Source organism: Phoca vitulina, unplaced genomic scaffold (genome assembly GCF_004348235.1).
Source record: "Phoca vitulina isolate PV1807 unplaced genomic scaffold, GSC_HSeal_1.0 scaffold4, whole genome shotgun sequence".
In the NCBI taxonomy this organism is placed as follows: domain Eukaryota; kingdom Metazoa; phylum Chordata; class Mammalia; order Carnivora; family Phocidae; genus Phoca; species Phoca vitulina.
The window spans coordinates 31,038,493-31,063,632 of NW_022589707.1; the positions used below are offsets into that span (position 1 = coordinate 31,038,493).

The following is a 25,140-nucleotide window of genomic DNA, read 5'->3' on the forward strand; positions in this document are numbered from 1 at the left end:
TTAATCTCTGCCTCCCTCCTCACTTGGCCTTCTCTCTTCTCTATGTGTTGTTTCCCTGTACATCCCTTATAAGGACTTGTCATTGGATTTAGGGCCTGCCCAGATAGTGGAGGATAATCTCATCTCAAGATCTTTAACTTAATTACATCTGCAAAGACCCTTTTCCCAAATAAGGCCCCCTTTGGGGATTACAGGTAAACGGGATTATAATGTGAATTTATCTTTTGGGTGGGACACCAATCAACCCAACTACAAATGTCTTTTTGTAACTTATTTAATGATTAATTAAATGATACATTTATTATAATAAATTAATAATACACTTATTTGATGATTAATTTAATGATACAAAATGTGTTCTTGAGAACCATGAATGTACTGCAAACTGTAATATTGCAAATATGGAGGCATTAATTGACATTTCATTTTATATCAGTATTACACACAGTAAAAATTTACTGGCAACCTATGAAATATAAAATTATCAAATTGATGGTAATAAAATAGGCATAAACTTAGAAAAATGCATTATTTTTGCCAATACAGTTGTTTGGTTTTCCTGCCACCCTTTGGCTCTATCTGTTTGTGTGGGGAAGAGGGCAGGAAATAGAGTCAGAGGTTAAAAAAAAGAATACACCAAGGGGGTTTTAAACTGCTTGAGAACAGAAACTTGGATTGTCTTGTCACATCTTCAAGGATTCACTTTTACTCTCTGTTGTACATTTCCTATCCAATGGGGACCCACCTCCTTTGTATACTAGTAGAATGGCTTATTTATTCTGTGCTAGCACAAAAAGAGGTGGAAGGTACAGGGGTACCAGAGGTATTTTCTCTCTGTCTTTTGGGACAAAAAGAGTAGAGAGACTATTAGAATTTTTGTTTGAAATACATACGACTCTGCTTCAAAGAACCACCATTTCTAAGAGAGAAAACTCTTGATTGCTATACAAAGTTTCAAACAGAGATAACTTATGCTGTAAAATCTTCATTTCATCTGCAGGATCATCATGGTCACTGCAATGTCCTACAGTTTGTGTATGACCAAATCGTATGGCCAAAACACTGCTTTCTAAATCTGATTTCTTTTGTAGTTGATTAAGTTATAGCAACTCTATACATCCATAAAGTAATCGAGTGCTAGAGACATTGTCTGTGATGTTAACCTTTTAATAAACATTTTGTTTTAGTTGGCAGAATGTAAAAAGTATTGGCCATGTTAAACAATTAACCTCTCACTCGCCTTACTAGTCTTTTTAATTCACTACTCAGCCTGTGTATTAGGAATGCTTTAGGAGATGTATGATTTTTCACTAGCAAATAGTTTCCAATGTATTATTAAACTTTTCACCCTTAAAGCTTTTATAAATCCTACTCAGGGATATGCTTTCCTCTCTTAATTAACAGGATATTTTCACTGATGAAAATTTGTTTTGTAGATTTTTCAGCAAGGTGAAACTTGGTTCTGTTTGGTATTTGCCCAGCAAGATATACAGTTTATTCTTGGCCCTTCAGTGTTCATGAAATCTCATTGTCACATATAAAGCTGAAGGGCAAGTTCTATGCATGGGGTCTCACCTATTGTCCAATACCCAGTGGTTACTAATCTACCAGGACCTTCATGGGCAGAAGTGAGACACCTGCTCCCTATTTCCATCTTATCCATCCCTAAGGAAGACTGCACACGTCTGAGCAATCCTTACTTGGACTTCAGATTTTCTTTGACAACAGTACGTGAAAAACCACAAGTACCCAACTGTACTGCTCACAGGGTTTTTCCTAACTCTTCTTCACTTTCATACTTTTACCGCGAGATAATCTCAACCTTCCCAAATGTCATTTGCCACCATCTATTCCCTCTCTAGCAATGTCTGTCCTCCTTGCCATTGCTGCACACTAGGACATGTGGTCATTGGATGGATGCGAAGGAGCAGGTTCTCATGGCATGGGTTGGGACAACAGGGCAGAGAAGAGGTGGCTACCTCAATTTTAGAGTGCTTGTAAACCTTGATTAGTGATGTAGGCACAAATAGCAGCTACTTCCCAGAAACTCTCTGGCACTTAGTCAACCTTTTGCTTGCTTTCTTGTTTTCACATGACATTAAAACAAAACAAAACAAAACCCAAATACTGAATTGTATAAAATAAAGATAAGAGTTTCTCTTCCTAAACATGAGGTGAACAATCTTAACATTTAAATGTCTTTTCCTACAATTTTTAATGCTCATAGAAGCATGTATGTCCATGCCTGAATGTATTTGATTTTTTTTAAATCCAAAATTTGGATTTTCTTTAACTTGATATTTCCAGTCTGAGATCTGTCATGAGTGTATCTAATTATCTATATCCTCACAAATCTAACTCATTATTTGTCATCTGTGCCCAGCATCCCACAGTTTAAGTGTCTTATAATTTTTAAGCCATTTATTTATTGTTGAACACATATCGTTCATTATTTTTCTGCTATTACAAGTAATGTTGCAGTGCTCATGCTCATATAAGCTTTACAGTTGCTTCTGCTGTACGGAGTCTCACATTTGCTGGGCCCAGAGATTCACACTTCTTAAAATCTAACAGGTCCAGCCAAATTGCATATTTAAAAAAAAGAAGGGGAAGAATCAATGATTTTACCTGCTTTCATATACAGTATACTTGAGAGTTTTTCTCTTTGGTGTGTTTGTATTTTTGTTTCTTGCATTTTAACTGGTTACTGGAAAGGAGTGTATCTGTAAAGACTAGACCTATGCTTTGGGGTATGGATGCCTGACTACTATGTTTAACATTGCATGTACCATGGGAAGCCTTCTAGGAACCCCCTCTACCTCCCAAGAGGAGAAATTTCTCAGTGCATTTACTGTGATTTCAGTAGAGGAAATTATTTTGATACATATTTACTGTCCCATCAAGTCCCTGAAATAAATACGTGAATTTTCCAGGAAATCTTGAATAGAAATTGAAGGATTAGACAGGTTAAAGTAGATAGCAGTAATAATTGTCTCTTCCTTCCCTGATAAATGTGGGTAAAGGTAGAGAAAATATTTTTGCGTGCATTGCCGGGAACAGAGACTGGGGATATTGTGTCAAGATGGAGAAAGAAAAACATGTACAGTTCTGTACAGTGGCATGCCTTTAACCCTGACCCCTAGAGGATTTTTCAAAACTCCCCTTTCAGCCTCTTTTAGCCAACTTGGTGTATTAGGGACACTTGGCATTTACACGTATACTTCTCTCTATTTGTACACTTTCTGATGTACTGTTTAAACAAGGACAAGTCATTGAATCTTTATTCTTCTGTTTTCACGTCCATGAAGATAGAATAATTTCCACATAATTGAAATTAGACCATGACTGCTAAAATCAAGTTTGCTGATTGCTTAAAAACCGTTGGGGGAAAGGCTATTTTAGCATAAATTAATGCCTTTGATTTACATATTGTAATGTATTTTTAATTTTACTTTTAGAGCTGAATTTGAATTCATGCATTTTTATAACTTCAGTCTTTTAGATTTAAACTTCTTACCATACATGATATCTTAGGTAAATGGTGGTGAGAAAGCATGCAATTCGTGGTTGAGTAATTTCCTATTCTGTGGCTGTATGTATATTCTAATTTTAATTTCTAATTGCTCATATTTATACCTTGTCTTAACCAGTAAAAAGTATTCAAAAATAACTTTTAAAGACATATGTGGAATTATTGATGGTTTATTTGGGTGGTATCTTGAAGAAATGCTTAATATATATATACACACACACACAGACACACATTTATATATATATAAGTGTATGTATACATATACAGACACATTTATTTATGTATATACATGTAAGTGATTATGTATATTCATGAACACATAAACATACTTCACATATACTTAAGAGTAAATTATAGTGTTTTTTTCCTAAATATCTTTGATTTTCACACATCCTGCCATCCTCCCATTTGGTACCGTCTAAATTAAATCTCATTAACATGAGCCTGCAGGCAGGATATTGAAATAAAAGCTTCTCCTGAATCAAAAAATATCTTCTTCAATGACTAGGTATAATATTATGTGTCCCATTTACTAGAATTATGTATTGTCAACCAAAAATAATGAGTGAGAAGAGAAGATTATCATGAGCTCCCTTTGTCAGTGGGATGTCTCCACTTGATGAAGTTACTCATCACCTGGAGCAAATTTGATAGATGAGATTCATCACCTTTCCCCCAAATGTGACCGAGTCTTCTACTTGATATAACAGTCTCCTCATCTCATAGACTTCAAACTATGGAGTCAGCTCTGATGCCCTTTTCTCAGCTCAGTGATTAATCTTAGCTAAAAATGTCAAAGTCTCGGGGATACTTCCTTTCTTTTCACAATTTTGTCTCCCATCAAACTTTTCGGCATTTATAATAATGAATATCTCCCTACTTGTGTATTGTCTACCCTCCGCAGCACTTAGCACTGTGTTTGGGGGCATCATAGGAATTAAGTAAATATATGTTGAACGAGTGGATAAACACTACAAGATTCACTGTAATAGTTTAGTAAAGTACAACTCTCATCAAGTTACTGTGCTGCCTGCAGATTTTCAGATCTCAGATAGCAACAGGGCAAAGACCAAACTCCTCACTGTGGGGTTTAGAGCCATTAAGAGCTTGCTGTCTTTTTAAAATTTTTATCACTACTCTCCTGTGAATGTTCTGTTGCAGTCATGCTAATTTTTAAATTGACCCTAGTGTTTTATGCTTCATCCCAGGTCTAGCATGCATTGTTCCTTTGCTCTGTGTTTTCACGCCAGATGCCAGGGTTGCTCACTCTAGAATGACCTAACCTGCCCATTCTCCTCTAAGCCCAAGGCTTAACTTCCCATGTTTAAAAGTTCTCTAGCATCTCCTTCCTTGGCACTCCCAAGGAAGTATCACACTCTTCCTTAACAGTGTTACTTTTCTTGAATATTAGGCTTCTTCTCCTAACTTGTGAGAGTAAGAATCTCTCTGCTCTTCCCTCTCCCTGGGGATTGAAGATATAGCTTGTTGGACAGAGGGAATGGTATAATCCCTGGGTGTCTGCAGGTAGGGGATGGAGAAGGATGAATGGAGTGGAAGGTTGCTGTTGTAGAGCTGCATCAGGGTAGAGGAGAGCTCCAGAAGGCCTGGAGGTTGGGGCAGTTCACATCAGGTCCAGATAGTAGCCTCTGAAAGAGAAGGAAGTTCACCAAAATAAAAGGCTCTACAGATGAATGTTTCCTTCTTCAAAATTTTGCTTTAATATAGCCTCCTCGTTCCTGGGCAGAAGTCGAGTAACTTCATGACGTTGTACTCTGACTGCTAATGCATTGGAAGTTTTCTCAAGAACCTTTAGGTGAAAGTCATATAACCTCATTACACCCTATCATGCCTCATAAGGTACTACTTTTAGGGCCATCAATAAGTGAATTTCTGTATAAAATGAACTCATTTCTCTTCTGAGTGAGTATGCAATTATCTCATCTACCTTGACTAAACTATTTATTCAGGCACCTAACCAAGTGAATAAACAAAATCATTGCACTAATATTCTTATTTCTCCCAGCAAAGTGCACCACAGTTTGGTCACTGCTCATGACGTCTCCCTCATTTTGTACTACTCTCGCACTCTCTTGGCCTTCCTGCCACTCTGACTTTCTTGGAGTTACTAAAATGCCCAGGATTTCCTCTAGAAACAGGACTTTTGCATATGCTCTCAATCTACCTGAAATGCCCTTCTCTCTGCAGTTCTCTTCACTCTTGCAGACTAGGTCAGATTCCCGTTAGAAGTATTTGCGGCTTCGCATACCTTTCTTTCAGTTTTAGCACAGCTAAGGTCTTAGCACGTTTGGGTGAGTACATGATTAATGTCCCTCTTTCCCACTAGATTTGAAGTTCTTTGAAAAGATGGTCTGTATCTATTTTTTGCTCAGTTTTATATCCCAGCGCGTGGTACCTACAAGGTACTGAGTAAATGTTTATTAAATGAAGTGAAGTGAGAATTTAAATTTCACTTGTGAATCCAGTTATTTTACTACTCCATAGATACAGCTTTCTGTAACATTGTTATCCCCGTTCTCTAAGCCCTCTAATACACAAAAAATCCAAATACATGTGAAAAAGCTTCTAAGCGTAAATAGTTGAAAACAGGGCTTTGGTAGTTACATAATTACCTATCTAGCCAAATATTAATTTTTGTCTTTTACACAATAAAGAGGGTATATTGACAGTTTTTGAAGGAGAGGGTACCTTTCTCACTCTGTGTGATTCTGGAAACCTTAAATACATCTTAAGTATCAATATTTGCCTGATTCCAGGGAAGACTATACACAGAAATATCTGAAACATCCTCAAAGCCTTTTACATTTCAATAGAAAGAGCATAATGCTTTTACTACTCAACTTTGTTGTACAGAGTTTTCTCAGTAGAGTGAACACTAAATCAGTTATCCAGCAAGTTCATATTAAAGGAAAGATGTTCAAAGAATTATTCCACAAGACTTCTCATACCTGGATCTTCAAAGAATGACTGCATGGTTTAGTGATACTAAACTATAAATAATTTTGAAGGGGAGAGAGAAGTTGATGGCTTAATAAGAAAGGGGTCAGTTCACTCTGGACACTGCGGTTGCTAGATGCAGAGCTACTGTTTCTAAGGATAAGGCTTTTTCTCCTTTTGTAGCCGATTTTGTGAATTTCTTAGAAATATCTGCTTTGACTTTCTTACTACTTTCCTGAGGATACCCATAAACCAAAACAGAAGTAATGTTTGAATGCAGCTGCATAGAAGAGAGCACACATGATCAACCTCCTCCCTCTCCCTCGTGAGCCATATCCAATCAAGAAGCAGCTGCTGTCAGTTCTGCCACTGGAGCCTCTTGACTCTTAACTACCTCTCCATCCTGGGGGTGTCCATGTTCAGCACCAATAACCTCCTAAGCATTCTCCCACTTTGGGGTTTGCTCCCCCCCACCCCTCAGCCCCTCCCTCTCACTGTTGGCATTGTTCCTTCTGAAATACAACTCTGATCGCTCTATCATTTAAAACCTTTAAATGGCCCATAACAACAACAACAACAACAACAACAAATTAATATAAAAATTGTATTACATGGCAGCACTGTTCAAGGCACTTTACATATATTAAGTCATGACCATGTCCTGGGACAGTAAATCTAGAAATTGTTACTTGTCATCACTTTCATATATAATGAAGTTGATGTTGATTGAGTACCTGTTTGGACCAGCACATATTTTACAATATTAACTCATCTAATCCTAACAACACCTCATGAGTAACAAATTTTTTTTTTTTTTTAATTGTGGAAACTGACTCACTAAATAACGGTTAAGTAACTTGCCCAAGGTGACATGGCTAATAAGTGGAGAGACAGCATTCAAACCCAGGCAGACAAGCTGCAGAATCCATGTTCCGAAGCCCCGATCAGACAGACCGCCTTTCCAAATAAGCTCCCTGATTTGAGCATCTCTCTCACAGTGCTCATTGGCTTTTCTTTCCAACCACAGTTCTTGTTGGCGTTGCATTCTCCTGTCTTCTATTCTGTCACACTGAACCAAACAGATGCTCTTGTAAACGAATCCTTCTCCTGGACCACCTTGATTCACTCAAGCTCTTCGTTGCTTCTGTAAAACATTTGTCTGAGGTTATGACCTAGCATGTTCACAGCTGAAACGTTGCACCCTAGTAATACTGTGGATTCTTGTTCCCACCCACTGAAATGTGCAGCCTAAAGAAATCAGTTGTGGTGATTCCCAGACATATTTATGCTAGTTGTACCTACTATGGTACACATTTACTTGAATTATTATACGAATTGATGAAATATGAATAAGAAAAAAAAGTCAAATGTCTTGAAAGACAAATGTACAATGAGTTTTCTTTTTTAAATAGCTATCACGTGTGGTCAGACAACTGTGAATGCCTGGGAAAAATTTGTAAAAGCCTAGGACTCTTTATTCAGATTTTGTCACAAATATCATTTTTAAGTTTTCATTCCAACATAAGGAAGCTAAAACTGGGAATTCTAAACAGTGTTGTATGAATACAGTTTAGAAAAGACTTATCAGAGCTTCAACTTCCGAGCTTCAACCCAAAGAGAAGGACTTCTTATCTCAAGAGATTGAATTAATTGAGCGTTATATGTTTCGTAATACAATGATATAATTAAGAAATGAATGTGTGAGGGGTGCTTGGATGGCTCGGTCGTTTAAGTGTCTACCTCTTGATTTCGGCTCAGGTCATGATCTCAGGGTCGTACAATGGGGCTGCGTGTGGGGCTCTGCACCAGGTTTGGAGCCTGCTTAATATTCTCTCTCTCCCTGTCCCTCAGCCCATCCTGCACTCACAGGGCATCTCTCTCTCTCTCTAAAAAAAAAAAAAAAAAAAAAGTATAATTAATGTATGATTTTTTTAGGATAATTCCATGCCTTGCCAACTTAAAAAAATATCAATCTGACAAATATCAATCTGGATTGTGTTGGACAAGAGGATTTCTAATGTCTTTGAAATATGACACCATACTTACCTTCACACCGACATCCTAGCCAAACCACAGAACTCAGGGTTCTTCCAGTATTTACCTATGAGGCACTTTCTGATGTCTCATTTTCTGCCTTTGAACGTGCTTCCCTTTTGCCTGAAATGCCTTTCCCTAACCTTCTTTTTGCTAACTGATTCATCTGTTGGTTTTAGATATTACCTAGTCTGCAATATCTTCCCAGACATTTCAAGATGGGCTGTATATTCCTCTAAATATCTATTAGGAACAACTACCCAGACAAAATATATTATAATTAAAAATTTGGAGGAAATGAATGTATTCAGCCTTTTTTTACTTTTTTTTTTCCCTTATGGGGAAGACATGATAGGACAGTTTTTAAAAATAAAGAAAAGTAATAATTAAAATTTTCTGATCCTAATATTCTATCCAAAACAAATCTACAGGGCAATCACAGACATGACCATGACTTAAAGATTAATAATATTATGGTGCTGAGGATAGAACCCATATGACAAAGGAATCATGCAAAATTTTGACTTGAGAATGATGAGCTCCAAAACATTTTTTTTAAGGTATTGTGGTCAGTCTGATTATTTGTAAAAGGGAAAGCTGTTAGTAATAGTTGTGCAACTGCAAAGCAGGTTACAAAATATGATACATAACTATCAGTAAACAGCAAAGTAGGGTTTAGGTGGATGTAGTGGTTTCCATGGTAAGCCTACTTCATCTAATCAAAGTGATATTTTGTAATCATGAAGAGGATATAATTATAAGCATTTATTATCTAAGTGGGATGATTTTTGATAAGGGTGAAACAGGATTGCTTTTATTAGAATGAGATAGAAATACAATCAGAAGATATGAAGATTATGTTAATTATGTGGATCTGGTGCTTAAGGGAGAACATATGCTTCTCTTGGACTCACTTTCATTGGCAAATAGCCATTTAACCTATGATATGCTAGAGCTGTGAAGCTGAAGTACTTAAATGTTGTGCTTCCCTGGCGATCTGTCTATATAGCAAGCCCCCCAAACAAGGGGGTGAGATGAACGCAATTAGGTCTCAATAAGAACCATCACCCCAAAGTGAAGTGGCCGCACATCATGTACACTGAAATATTGTCTCTATAATCAGTAGGAGCCTGGTATGTGCAGAAAGCAAGGACTCCACTATGGAGGAGATTAGTGGATTTGAATGTATCTGGAAGAATGGTTTTCATTGGCAGCTGAACATTCAGCTGTGTCCATTTTGCCCTGGGCTGCTAGTCCTATGAAGATAATTTTGTGTGACAAGGTCTTGTCACTTTTTATTAACACCCTTCAAGTGTCCCCCATTGCCTACAAAATAGAGTATGTACTTCTTAGATTGATACTTAAGTTTCTCTACAGTCAGTCCATCCCCATCTTACCATGTACATTTGCTAGCTTCCACTAAACTGCATTCCAGCCTAACCAAAGAATTCAGGGTTTTTCTAACATGAATCCTTGATACACTTTATCATCTACATGCTTTTAGTCACATATTATACCACTCATGCCCATATTCATATTTTTCTAATTTCCCAGATCAGGATCAGCTCAGTCAGAATTAATCTTTTTCTTAAAGGAGGGTGCAGTAGTCATTAAGTGCACAGGCTTTGTGTATCTGGGTTCAAATCCTTTACTATTTTCTTTATTTGACAAAGCCTACATTACTGTCATTTACTATACTACCTGGTCCATAATAAGTACTCAGTAAATAGTACTTTATCATCATCATCTTCATTATATCTCACATCCAGCATTTATCATGTTCTGCTTTGTGTTGTAATTTCTATGTACATCATCCTTTGCTCTATATTATGTTTCTTGATGTCAGAGGCTTTGCCACACTTAACTTTTTATTCTTCCTGAACACACTTTGATCAAATTAGTTTACAAAGTCCATAAAATGAATCCATTCAGATGCTGATGCCAATTATCTAATTCTATACTTTATACATTTTGAGTTATTTTAGTTTATAATTATAAATTAATTACATTTCTATGAACTATAAGCCATTAATTTTTTTTTCAATGATTCCTTTTACTATCTGGTATGTTACTGAGGAAATTTCCTATCTAAAAATCTAAGGCAAAATGATCTTCACTTATCAAGATGGCAACTGATAGCCTTCTTAAATAATTACCTTATATTCAATACCTATACATATGTTTGATTCAAATTCCCTAAAAAAATTAACTTGTAAATGAAGCTTCCATCAATGTGAGTAAAATGCCCATAAGGAAGACAATAATGAGAAGCTTTAAAATTTGGTATTCATCATTTTGATTTTTAAAGATCAATTATCGCAAACTAAGTCAATTACTGTTGAGAAACTCATCTCTCCAGGTCTCAAATTTCTTATCTGTAAAATGACTGTGTTGTTTGAAGGTATAAAATCCTTTTCAGTTCAAGATACTATATGATGCTATTGTCAAAAATGAGGAAGAGAGTGACCTTATTTTTTTATAGTATTATAAAGAGGGCTACTACCAGAATTCGCACTCATCCATTTAGTCAATATATACTTATTGAGCACCTATCGAGAATACAGACAGGCACTTCCTAATTCCTAACTTTAGGAATTAGGAAGACAGTGTTGAACAAGACATTTAAAGTCTCTGCCTCCTTAGAATTTACAGTCAAGTCCAGAAGATAGACAAAAATCAAGTAAACCATGAGACAGATTATAAAGCCAGGGAACAGATAGTGCTATGAAGAAAAGTACGCTAAGGGGTAGAGGGTGACGAGGAGCTATTTAGATACAAGAATTAAACAGGGACACAGAATGCAAAGAACATTTCGTGCAGAGGATAGCAAGTGCAGAAAAGGGCCAGAGTCAAGAGGTCTCATGGTGTGTTGAAGGAACATCGAAGAGGCTAGTGTGGATGAGGTAAAATGAGCAAGAGGAGTTGAGGCTGAAGGTGTAGTGAAGGAACAGATCCTGTAAAGCAGTGATTCCCAGAGGGGTCAGTTTTGTGCCCCCACACCCATCCTGGAGATATTTGGCAAAGCTTGGTGACGTTTTTGGTTGTCAAAACTGTGAAGGGGATGCTATTGCTATTGACATCTAGTGAACAGGAGCCAGGGTTGTTACCTAACATCCTAAATTACACAGGATAGCTCCTCTTGACTAAGAATTTTCTGGCTCAACCTATGTAGAGTGCCAAGACTGGGAATCTTGGATGTAAGGGCTTGTAGGTTCACAGTAAGCAATTGGGATTTTATTCTGTGTGATGGGAAGCCATTGGAAACTTTTCAACAGGGCAGGAGTATGACACGATTAGACTTGTGTGGCGAATGACTAAAAATAGTGGAGGGGCACCTGGGTGGCTCAGTCGGTTAAGCGGCTGCTTTCGGCCCAGGTCACGATCCCAGAGTCCTGGGATGGAGTCCCACATCGGGCTCCTTGCTCGGCAGGGAACCTGCTTCTCCCTCTCTCTCACTCTGCTTGTGCTCTCTCTGTCAAATAAATAAAATCTTTAAAAAAAATAAAATAAAAAAAATAAAAAATAAAAATAGCGGAAAATAGAGACCTAAAAACCAGCGAGAAAGTGACTGCAGGAGTCCAGGAAGGAGATTAGCTATGGGTTTTCTCTCTGGTTTCAAGTTTCACATGGTGATTTATATTATTTAAAAATTTACTTTAAGAAGACAGCTGTTTGTCTACATAGCAGAATATCTAGAAGATGTGACTGTGGAGGACTGTCTCCTCAATTTATATGACACAGCAATATGAGCAATCACATCTTTTCAAGATTCATGTTATCCACATGAATCTGATTTCTTACAAGTCAGACATTCCCCATTACAAACTCAGTGGATATAGAAGTCTATTTTATGCTGTTTAGTATTATTCTGGGTTATGTTAGAAGTTTAATAAGTTCTCATTAAAAGTGACTTCCTGTTCTTCCTATCTGAATTAAACAGTCCCTGAATTTTGTCTTCCATAATGGAAAAGTCAGGCTTACGCTCAAGAGCACATTTCTTGGAAGCTGAGAGGATTGCTCTCTACTTACTTGAGGCTTAGGTCATTGATAGCAAATATTCAAGGATAAGTATGAAACAAAATATCCCAGGAAGCTTTAGATAAGCTTTATGTTTACAACAAAACAACTCGGCATGCAGGCATTCTGATCCATAATTTTATTCATGCTCTGTAGTCCAGAGTCTTCACTGGTCAGGACTGTGCCACCACATCATAGTCCTATGTAGGGGGAAAGAAAAATGTCTTTTCTGACTTTCAAGCAATTCACTCACATGTTTACATGGTATTCTGGTATTCTAGACATTATAATATGGTTTTATAATACAGATTCATGTAGGCTGAAACAAGTAGGGCTTGAATTAACAAGATCTCCTATTCGGTACTTCCTAAAACCTATATTATTCATGTTTATATTTTATGAAGAGTAATCTGTAGCTGTCAAATGTGTAATCTAGTATGGTGACTTTTACGAAGTCATTATATTTTCTCTAATACTATTTGTTTGAATAAAACTGTTAAATAAAGATATATTAAGGAATATTCGGTTGAAGAAATGATTGATGATTAAATGAATCCCTGCTGACATTAATTAGGTAGCTCTACTATTTTACAATATTGGTCATGTAAAAAGAAGGGTCTCAATTCAAATTTAACCAAATTCCAATTGCTTCTCGTGATGTAGTCGAATTTAGAAATGTTATTGGTGTGTAATTAAAACTTAAAAAAATGGTGATTTAAAAATTAATTACTAGTAATCAATTACTAGTGATTTAAAAATTAATTACTAGTAATTAATCCAAAGGCTCATTAATTTTGTTTGTAGGAAGTAAATAAAATAGCATACATTCCTTTTAATGTTAAAAGGAATATTCAGGCTGCAAGACTGAGATCAGAGCAAACAGATGGAAAATTGTTCATATTTCCTCCAATATCTAAGGACTTTACATTAAAAAGCACTGAAATGTGTTTTTCCCCCTGTATAAATAGCATGTGGGAAAAACCTACTAAAGTAAATGATGAATGATACAGATACCCAGGAGATTATTTTGAGAGAGGACTTTGTAAACAAGTGCAACAATACCATTTATAATAAATACTGATTTTTTTGAAAAAATAAAATTATGCATTACAAACCCACTATTTTATTTAAATTGGTTTGCTAGGAAGCTTTACATGGAATAATGATATCAGTCACTATTGGTACTCCTGATAAGATCCAGTTTAACAGTAGGTAAACTGATTATGGTGTTTAAACCTTTGGCATTTCATGGTTTTATCATTTTAGCAAAAACTAATTTGAAATATCTGCAAGTTAGATACATTCTTACCTTTGCTATGTGGAATTATCTTTTCTATATTCAAATAGCTTATATAAATGTTTATAATTATGCTGTAACTCAATAATACATTTATCTACTTAAAAATTTTGACTTAATATGATCTAAGATAAGTTAATACTAGATGTATTATAATAGCATTTGGAATAGAAGAATAAGAAGAAATTAAGGAGAATAAGAGAAAAAATTAATAATAATATCTTTAGAATGAAATAATTTAAGTATGTTTAACTTTCCATCCTACTGTAATGACTGGAAGTCTTCATTTATAAAGTGGCTTATAAAATATTCCCCTTAATTTATGATGCTGTATTTCCAAGAAATAATGCACTAAGGAAAAGGAAATATTTTTTTCTGTAAGAGCATGGGATTTGAATTACATACTACCTTCTTTACCTGTTAGCTTTTATCTATCCCTTCTTCATATCTTGATTCAGATATTCATAATGCCTTTCCTGCCTATTTCAGACTAAAATAATACCATCCTTTGAACACCTATGCGGTTAGAAACATTTGACATTCGCTCATTTATTTATTCCTCCTTTCATAAATTATTTTCTTGCAGATGCTTCCAACTTGTTAAATTTCATCTATGGTAGTTTAGATTATCATATGTATTTCACAGACTTTAGTTGCTTATGTTTGAATCATGGTAGAAGTTATAATTTTGGTAGTAGGGACAAGATCTTATTATTTTCTGTGCCCTCATGCACACCCGTTATAGTGTTTCATGTAGTAGTCATTCAGTAAAGTTTGTTTCTTTTCTTTTTTTTTTTAAGATTTTATTTATTTATTTGAGAGAGAGAGAGAGAGCACAAGAGGGGGGAGCAGGAGAGGGAGAAGCAGACTCCCCGCCGAGCAGGGAGCCCGATGTGGACTTGATCCCGGGACTCCAGGATCATGACCTGAGCCGAAGGCAGTCGCGCAACCAACTGAGCCACCCACACGCCCAAATGTTTGTTTCTAACAAGAGAGAAAAAGCAGAGTCCACATTCTCACAGAGTTGATAAGCTTATCCTCATAAACTAATCCTAACTCACAAGGTAACACAGCTTAAACTGCCACCTCATTGCTGGATTGATTAGCATAGCCTAAGTATGTATTATATATGTGGCCTGACCTAGCATGGATGGAATCTAATGTTTGATAAATGTTGATATATTTCTCAAGTTTTCACTAACAACTACAGTGATTTTTATGGACAGCCATAGATATTTTTAAGATGTATGTTTAACAGGAGAAAACATTCTATTAAGGAAATCCTGTAATCCAAATTTAGAAAAAAAAAAGTACATCAGGAATATTCACTAAAAAAATTCTTAGCTGTACTAAGAGCATTCATATTAAACTTATAAAATTAATTCTGCAACTTTATTGTGAAGATGTATAAACCTTACTTCTTGTTTAAATGAACTAAATAGATTTGCTCTAATCACCTAGCAACAATCTGCAGTCTATTTAGAGAATGACATTTCATTTTTTTTCCTACTGAAAAGATGTTAAGACCTATTCTTTGGAATCTCAAATAGTTATGATCCGTGGTGCAATGGAAAGGAAATTATAGAATCTGGTTTATATAGTCTTTGCCCTGCCACTAACTAACTAGGCGACTTCACCTAAATGCTTTTTGCCTCTACTTTATGTATACCAAGAGGAGTTTTATTAGATCATTGCTGGTGTCTTTCCAACTGTGATCTTAAGAAATGTCCTCACTTACAGGTAGCTCTAGGTGATTCAACTTCTGAGAAATATTATCACCTAATTTTTTTAAATTCACCCTCTATTAATTACATACATTTATTATTTTTAATTACATGCCATTTCTAATTCAATGCAAGCTCCAAGGAAGGGAGTATTGAGTCTCCATACCTTAGCATTTTTATACTAAGCAAATATAACAATTGGCAGCATTTAAAGTTAGAAGAGAGAATGGGTATGTTGAACAGTAGAAAAGCTTACCATGTTGTTATAGCAGAGATCTTTGGACTTTTTAGAATATTGACCCTGAGCATGGATTTTAATAAGCAAAATTTAACTCTATTCATTAAAGAGTTTTAAGCTCACTTCCCTGCTTAAAATACTTCTATAGGATAAAATAAGCATCAGTGGTTTCATGATCAGGTCCCATAAACACTTTAATCTTGCCTCAGAGACCTGATCTCATTTTGTTTGGGTGCTAATGAAGCTATTATTTTCCTGATTTATCATTTTATTATGATTATCAAATTCTCTGTAGCCTTTTGTTTTATGTGTCTCTCTTCTGAGCAGCATGTAGCTATAATTTTTCACAGTTGGACAATAGTTTTTTTCAATTAGCTATATTAGTTCATCTACTTTTATTATGATTAGTGATATATTTAAATACCATCTTATTTTGTGCTTTCTATTGATCCTGCCTTTTCTACTTACTTTTTAATTTTCTGCATTCTTTTGCATTAACTGAGATTTTTTTTTTAAAAGATTTATTTATTTTAGAGAGAGAGAGCATGCACGAGTCGGGGAGAGGCAGAGGGAGAGAATCTTCAAGCAGACCTCCCCACTGAGTGTGGAACCTGACATGGGGCTTGATCTCACGACACATGAGAGCACAACCTGAGCTGAAACCAAGAGTCTGAAGCCTAACTTATTGAGCCATCCAGGCACCCCTGCATTAACTGGGATTTTTAAATTCTCTTTTCAGTCTACTGGGTTGGGGAGTTATAGACTACATTTCCACTATGATTCCTAAAATTATTTAAATGCATACCAAACAAAGTCCAAAGATAATAAATATCTCTACTCTTCACTAGAAAAAATCAAAAACCTTAGAAAAATTTATTTTCAATCACTTTCCCCCTTTTCTGCATGCTATTTGTATAAGTTGTCACGTGGTAGATAGAGCGAGAGAGTAGGGGTGGAGAGTAGGGAGGAAGAAGAGAGATCGATTACTCTAGCTCTCCCTAGTCTCTTATAAGGGTACTAATCCTCTCATGGGGGCCCTACCCTTCTGCCCTCATCTAAACTTATCTCCCAAAGGCCCCATCTCCGTGTGGGAGATAGGGCTTCAACATATGAATTCTGAGGGGATATAACTCAATCCATAGCACAAGGTAATTCAATTAAGAAAGAATAATCTTTTTAAAAAATGGGGTTAGAAAATCTGGATATCCATATACAAAAAGAAAAGAAAGAAAGAAAAGAAAAACTAAACTTGAACTTTCTTTTGTACCATATTTTTTAAAAAGACCTAAAACTAGAAAGGTAGAGAGAAAAAAATAGAGAAAAAGCTTTGTGACTTTGGATTAGGCAAAGATTTCTTATGGCATAAAAAGCATATATTAGAAAAAAATTGCTAAGTAAACTTCATGAAAATTAAAAATGCTTGTTCTTTGAAGAAAACTGTTAAGAAAGTTAAAAAAACATGCCACAGATTAGGAGAAAATATTTACAAAAACATACATCTGATAAGAGTTATATCCAGATTATATAAAGAAGTTATACAACTCAATAATAAAAAGCAAACCACTGAATTTCATTTTTCAAAGCTTTAATAATTCACCAAGGAAGAAAGCAAATGACAAATGCATACTCAGAAATATTAGTCATTAGGGAAAAGACAGGTTAGCATTCAGTTACCATATGACCCAACCATTTCACTTATAGATACTTGTCCACCTGAATATATATACTGAAATATTCATAGCTGCTTTGTTGATGATAGCCAAAAACTGGAAACAACCCAAGTGTCCACGAACTATTGCTTGACAAACCAACTGTATATCTATATATTATTAAGAAAAAAATGGTAGCAAATTTCTAGTACATGCAACATCATGAACTGATCTCAAAAGCATTAGATTACTTTAAACAAGCCAGAAATAAAAGAATACATATTGAAAGATATCATCTGTAGGAAAGTCTAGAAAGGCAAAACTGTAGTGATAGGAGCAGCTCAGCCCAGTTACCTGGAGCCAAGGATATGAGTGAGGGTAGATGGGCCTGCTGAGGGGCGTGAGGAAACTTCGTTGGATAATTTGAGTGTTTTATATCTTGATCTAATGATTATATGATTGTATAGATTGTTAAATCTCATTGAATTGTATACTTAAAATGACTGGGTTATATTTCATGTAAATTATACCCTAGTATAGAAACTCTGCTGTTAGTTTAAAGATAGCCTACCTTTTTTTTTCTCTGGCAGTGTCTCAAAAATTTGTGGAGGCAAGAGGGTCTTTAGGGTTCTACAAATTCATTACGTTGTATCAAGGTGTGATTTCTTCATACTTACTTTTCTTGTGGTTGGTTCACTTTGCAGACTCTGAATTCATGCTTTCATCAATTCTGAAAAGTTCTCTACCACTATCTCTTCAAATATTGCCTTTCCTTGTTTTCTTTTATTCTTTTCCTTTGGGACTTGATTACACTTATGTTACATTTCCTAGCAATGTTCTCTATGTCTGTTAACATCTTTATATTTTCTTTAATTTCTTTACCTCTCTGTTCTAAATTCTAAATAACTTTTTCTTTAGCTTTTAGGAATCTGCTTTTTGTCCACCTACTTAATTATATACAGTTGATCCCTGAATAACATGGATTTGACCTGGGTGGGTCCACTTGTATGTGGATTTCTTTTGATAAACATAGTACACTACTATAAATTATTTTTTCTTCATTATGATTTTCCTGATAACATTTCCTTTTCTCTAGCTTACTTTGTTGTAGGAATACAGTATGGAATACATATAACTAAAAATAGGTGTGAGTTGACTACTTATGTTATCAGAAAGGTTTCTGGTCAATAGTAGCTATTAATAGTTAAGTTTTGGGAGAGTCAAAAATTTAATGAGGATTTTCTAATGCACTGGGGAGGAGCGGTCAGCACCCAACCCCCACATTGTTCAAGGGTCCACTGCATTTTAAAATTTAGAAGTTCTATTTGATTCTTTTTCAAATGTCTGTCATTTAAAAATAGGGTAGTGTTTCTTGCTCATTTATTTTAAAAGTTCCCTTTTTAATTCTTAAAAAATATTTGAATATGTATAATTTATATTCTATGTCTGATAAATCTAGTATTTTAAGTCCCTGGGGATCTAATTCTGCTGTTTATTGTTTGCCTTGACTCATTAATACTGGCTGTTTCCTTGTGAATTGTGTTATTTTGGATTATGAGCTCTTACTGGCTGGGACTTACCTATAGAAAACCTGAAAACTCTGAAATGAATGATTTTTCTTGAAGAGATTCATATTTCCTTCTGCCAGATTCCTGGGGCCAATTAAAGTTAACTCTTAATTTTCCTGGACTACACAAGCAGTGTGAATTTGAACCCCAATCTCATCTGCGAGCAGGATGTGGATTCTCAAGGGAGAATTATTGTCTCTTCTAGATGCCAAACCTTGATAGACAAGTGTCCTTCTTGTTTTCCTTTCCTGATGGCAGATTATTTTTTTTCCTAGTCCAGTCTATCAGTGATGATGATGTTGAAAGAGATCTAGTTCCAATTCCTGATCTTGCTGAGTCTTGAGCCCTTGACATCTAGTCCCTTCAGGATAATGAAAACCAGGGTTCTAGGATCCAGGGAGTAGTAAACATATTCAGGGAAGCCACTACTTTGGACAATGAGAATAATCAATACAATTGTTTGAAAAATAAAGAAATAAAAATACTTCAATAAATCATGAATTATTAATACTAATCACCCAAGTTAAGAATGTACAAGTATTTGTGTGTGTATTTGGGAAATACTTTAAATATGAATTTGTTTCCCTCTTGTGGTATCAGGGCTTATATTGATAATTTTGTATTCAACTGATGACACTCAAAAGACGCTGAAATTTTTTTAAAAATGTTTTTCAAGGTCAAATCAAATTGAAGGCAATCATTCTTTATTCCATTTATAAAACCTAGTAACTTGTCTTGGTAAAGCTAGTACTAAAAATGCCTTTGTAGACAGGTAGTTAAAATACTATACAAAACTCATTTTTGACTCTCAAACCAAAATTATTTGCAAGCCATAGATACATACAACCTTGTATGCTGACACCTCACTTAACTGTTAAATCACCTGAAAGATTATCTTGTCTTTCTTTTATGTGAATTCAGAAGCACAAAGCAATTTAAAATTCCTTCTCCAGAGGAATTCTATTAGGAGTATTATATTTCTTTGGCAGTCCTAAAAGGAACCAGCTTGATATTTTAACATCATATTTTTTAAAGCTACTTTGGGTTATTTTTTAAAAAGTTAGATTGAAACCTGAGAAATATGCACTATGCAAATGGCATGAATTTTATCAGAGTTCTACAGCTCAAAGTGTTCTTTCACACCTGTCTGGTAGCAAGGTAAACCACTCCTATTAGCACTGTGACATTCAAAAATGCAAGTGATTAGTAAATGCAAGTGATTAATGCAACACAATCTATTTGTGTTTTCACCTACTACTCTCTGCATATTTAAATACGCACAAAGAGATTGTGTTTTCACATATAAGTTTTAGAGTATCCCAGAAGGGCATATGAATAAAAAGAAAAAAAAAGATTTATTGTAATATAAAAAATTGTCTATAGTCACGGTGCAACTATGGGGAAAAGAAATTATTGAAGTGTAGCTCAGGTAATTTTAAGAGACTGATGCTAATAGATAGTGGAGGCTGAATACATTCTGAATTATGAAAAGAAAGAAAATAGTGGACAAAGCAAGACAATAGCAATAATAACTACCACTTATTGGGTTCTTACCATATATCAGAACTATACTGAGTGCTTAAAAACAGTCTCAACTATGCGAGAATCCATTTATCAAGTGTTTAATACATACCACTTTATTCATGGAACAACTGTTTGAGTTAGGTACCATTATTTGCTCTGTTCTCCAAATGAGAACACTGACAGAGTTGCATCAACTTTCCCAAGGTCACATGAACTTGAAAGTGTTCAGTCAGAGAGAAAAGCCAAAATAGGCTGATTGCAGAGACTATGCTCTCTAGTAACCTCTCCAGTATATTCTCATTTAACTACTGATCTTCATCTCAACCCAGTTGGGGTATGTCTTAGTCATCCTATTTTAAAGATAGGCAGATGGAGGTAGACACTAAGTAACTTGCACAAGATTCCTTATGAGTTCTAGTAGCAAGATTAGAACCGGTTCCAGACTCTGAACTTTCCACCCTATTATTCTGCCTTTGTTGTAGTATTTTTTATTCTTCAGTTATTCAGTCATTTGGTCATTGATTTAACAAATATTTGTTGAACACTTTGTACAATCCTTTCTTCTGGGCTCTGGGGATACAAAGAAAGTGAAAAATAAAGTCAGAGTTCCAAAGTTTACATTCTAGTTGTGGAGGGAGATAGGCCATAAACAAAAAAACCAATAAGTGAATGTCAAGTGTTAGTAACTGCAATGAAGAAAAATAAAGCGATATAAGAGGCTAGAAAATGATGGGAAGATGGGTGTATTCAAATTTTTTAGATAAGATGGTCAATGCAAGGAAATGTGCAACTGTCACTGGTAATTTTATGATACTGTCATTTTCTATCACAAGTATCTTGACTCCCTGGTTCATATGACATTGAAACTGAATCTGAGTTTTGTATCATTCTTCTGGTTTCCAGAAGAATATGCGTGACTTAACATCTACCATTTCATTGCAGAGATGATTTTATGCTGGTTTTATTTCATAATTCTGCTTGAAGAGACAAAATGAGTAATTGTTTTCTTTCTAACTATCAAAAATAACCAGCATAATAAGGTGAACCAATGTTTGGACTTAATAGGAAAGTGTGCCTTGCCAACAATTAAGGAAAATTGTCTTCTCCCATCATTAACACTTGATGTGGGATATTAGTTCTTCGAGGCAATCTCATGATAAAAGCAGTAGTGATGTCCAGAACTAATTGACAGATTTTAATTGAAGAACACTTATATTACAGAGTATATGACGGTGAGATGTGCAAAAAAACTTGTTTTTGCTTTTCTTTAAAAAGCTCAAACTCTTCTTCCCAGTAGTAATTAAAAATAAACGGCAGTCATTAACTTACTGTGGGCTTCTAATGGCCACAGCATTGCTTCCTTGCATGAATGATTTACTGATCTCAAGCAAAGTAATTCAACACTGAAGTTATCTTGAAAATTAAAAACCATTCTAGATAATGAATAGTTTCAATTTCTATAGCACCAATTTATGTGTAGTCTTTTCTTTTTAATGTATTCTTCTGCACACATACAACCTGCTAACTAACAAAAATGGTCTGAAAGGGACTCTACACCAAAGAATAGCTTACAAAGCTTTCTGTGCTTAATTCTATAGACTTAGAGGTGACGTTCACTCATTCATTCATTCAACCAGCATTTATTGAGAAGCTTTTTTAGGCTAAGCATTTTCCCAAATGCTTTGGGGAGTAAACAAAACAAAACAAAACAAAACAAAAAAATGGTCTCTGCCCTCAAAAGAATTTATTATTATAGAATTGGATAATATTTTATTCTGATCTTGTTCCTCTTATTAAATTGGTTGTATCATAATTTATTTAACCATTCCCATGTTGTAGAATATTTAGGAAATATATATATGTTATAAAAAGCCTGCATTTAAAAAAAAAAAGCTTGTGTTGAGGATGTGAGGGCGATCTGGCTGTGATATCTGTCACCCCATTGATCGCCAGAGTTGATTCAGCTGATCTGGCTGGCTGGGGGGGCCCTTTCCTCCCTCACTGCTCCCTGTGCATCCCTCCTGACGCATGCTACTCTCTCTGTGGAAGAGGAGGCCCTTTCGCAATAGAGGAGGACTGTTCTTCAGTCAAGGGTATAGGAGTAGCTGCATTCCCCTGCTGAAACCTCCAAACGAGCTGCCCAGGTCCATTTGTAGAATGTAGGGTAGTCAAGCTTCCAAGACTCTGGACACATCCAAATAGGGCGCTGCATGTGGCAGTCTGCCTTGCTTTAAAAAAAATGTTTGTGTTGAATACTCCTGATAATAAATATTTGTTCACATTTCTGATTATTTTTTTGGAATGGATTTCTGCACAAAAGTATAATAACTAGGTCAAAGGCATGTACATTTTAGTCTCTTAACAAATTTGATGAAAATAAGTCCCAAATTGCAAATAGGAGAAAAAGTTTTATCATTTTATATTGCCACCAACACTGTATGAGAGAGCCTTTTCTTATTCCATTTCCTTGTCAACCTTAAGAATATACAATGTTCCTGGGGCACCTGGGTGGCTTGTCAGTTGAGCGTCTGACTTTTGATTTTGGCTCAGGTCATGATCTCTGGGTCCTGGGATGGAGCCCTGCATTGGGCTCCACACTCAGTGGGGAGTCTGCTTGAGGATTCTCTCTCTCACTTTCCCTCTGCCCCTCCCACCTCCTCAAATAAATAAATAAATCTTTTAAAGAAAGGAATATAGAATGTTCCACTAAATGTGTATCATTGATCATTAATCTTTAATAGTCTTCCAAATTGTTACAAAGTTTCTCATTTTCAAGAATAATTTATGAAATAATATAATACTGATAAAAAATTTTCAGCTGATATTGAGTTTAAATCTGACAAGGGATCATCCAGGGTTTTGTTGTTGTTATTTCTCATGTATGCTGATTTTTAGAGTATTAAGAGGTTATGAAAAATGCTGTCTGTTGGTTTGAGAAGTTTGACTAAAAATATGAAGATTACAGTTGATCAAATTGAATATTGACATAAAAGCAAATGTCAGAAAATAATTAGATCTGTATTTTGTTAGAGCTTATTTCATAAAACACATACTTAGGATATTGAGAATTAAATATGGTAGTAAAACATTGTATTTAGTGCTACTGCATTATATTTTAGCACAAAATTCTTACCTAGAGAAAAGTGAAAAAAAATACTGTGCATAGGTTTTACAAGGTCCTAACCCAATGTTACTTAAAAATGAAGTTACAGAGTAGCTTCATGGTTTGCCTGTAATTATCTGTTGCATCTTTATAACAGCATTTTTGCCCTTTGTTTCTTTGTATGCTCAACTACTTGATCTTTCTGTTCTTATCTCAGTGGTTATGTATGCTCTTTATTTCTAGAACCATCGGCCACAAAAACCGGTATGTCAAAGTTCCCCGGGGTCACATCTGGGTTGAAGGTGATCATCATGGACACAGTTTTGACAGTAATTCTTTTGGGCCGGTAAGTCATGTTGTTGCATGCTAATAATTGGATACATGTAGGAACAAAATTATGTCAGGTGGGTTACTCAGGTAATCCAGCCAAGAATGATCGTGAATTGTAGAGTGAAGCAGTTTATATAAATATTATATAGATAATATAAGCTATCAAGGTGTGTGTGTGTGTGTGTGTGTGTGTGTGTGTGTTTCATAGAAAAGAACTTAGATCCTTTAATAAAGTACCAAAGATGGTTTCAGCGGGCTGACTAATCCCAGTAGGAAGGTCTAGTTATTTTCTCCACAGAAACACTTTATGCCTTATGTTTTCAGTTAGTGTTTAATAGATATAATGTGTAAAAGACCTATAAGCATCAGTTTTCTAAATCGCTTGTCAAAAATGCAAGTATGATGGAAATCATATTGGTAAGTCCCAAAAATTTTGTCCGCATTTAATTTATAACAGAAATGCGGACATTCCTTATGCCTTGTTTATATTCTATGAAATATGTGATTAAACTGATATTTTGTACTTTTTTTCATTTTGAATGCATATGGAAATTCTCTATGAACTCTTGAAATAAATCATTATGTAAAGTGAAGAATATTTTAGTTAGTAGAAACTGAGCCTGACTTCTAGTTACCTATGTCTGTTTAAAAACTTGCATCTTTAGCTCATTAGTTTTTCCTATAGCTAGACCTATCTATATTTGTTATGTATGTGTAAATTAATATTGAGCACATTCAGATATGTTTGCAAAAACAATTACCCGCGTGCTTTTGTCTAAAACTAAATGTTGATGGTCTATAAAACAATTTCTATCACGTATTATGAGTGACCACTATTATTGTCCCTAGAGGATCAGCCACTTTGACTTACCTTTGGCTAAAAGTACAGTAAGAGAGGTGGGTGTTGTATGGATAAGTGGAAGAAAACTTTATATGTGATTACTCCTACTTCTTTTTGGGGGGAGGGTTTGCAGTGATGATAATAAAACCTTCTAAGGTCTTTTTTGCTTTTGAATAGTAATTATTACAAAAATGCAATTTAATATTTTTAGGGTATATCAAAGATGGGATGAACAGATTGGAAATGTTGTAGGTCATTTAGAGTGTGGTAGAAGTGACTTATGAAAAAATTTAGTAGCAACTTGAAAGTGAAAATAAATCATCTAAAA

The 25,140-nt window shown here is 35.2% G+C and overlaps 1 protein-coding gene across 1 annotated transcript in view; it reads left to right on the forward strand.

Moving 5' to 3' along the window:
• Window positions 1-25,140, forward strand: part of IMMP2L (inner mitochondrial membrane peptidase subunit 2) — an 877,737-nt gene that overhangs the window by 645,803 nt on the left and 206,794 nt on the right. Inside the window, exon 6 of the mRNA XM_032401754.1 lies at window positions 23,885-23,987. Coding sequence (XP_032257645.1) covers window positions 23,885-23,987 — 103 coding nt within the window. The remainder of the gene's footprint in view (window positions 1-23,884; window positions 23,988-25,140) is intronic.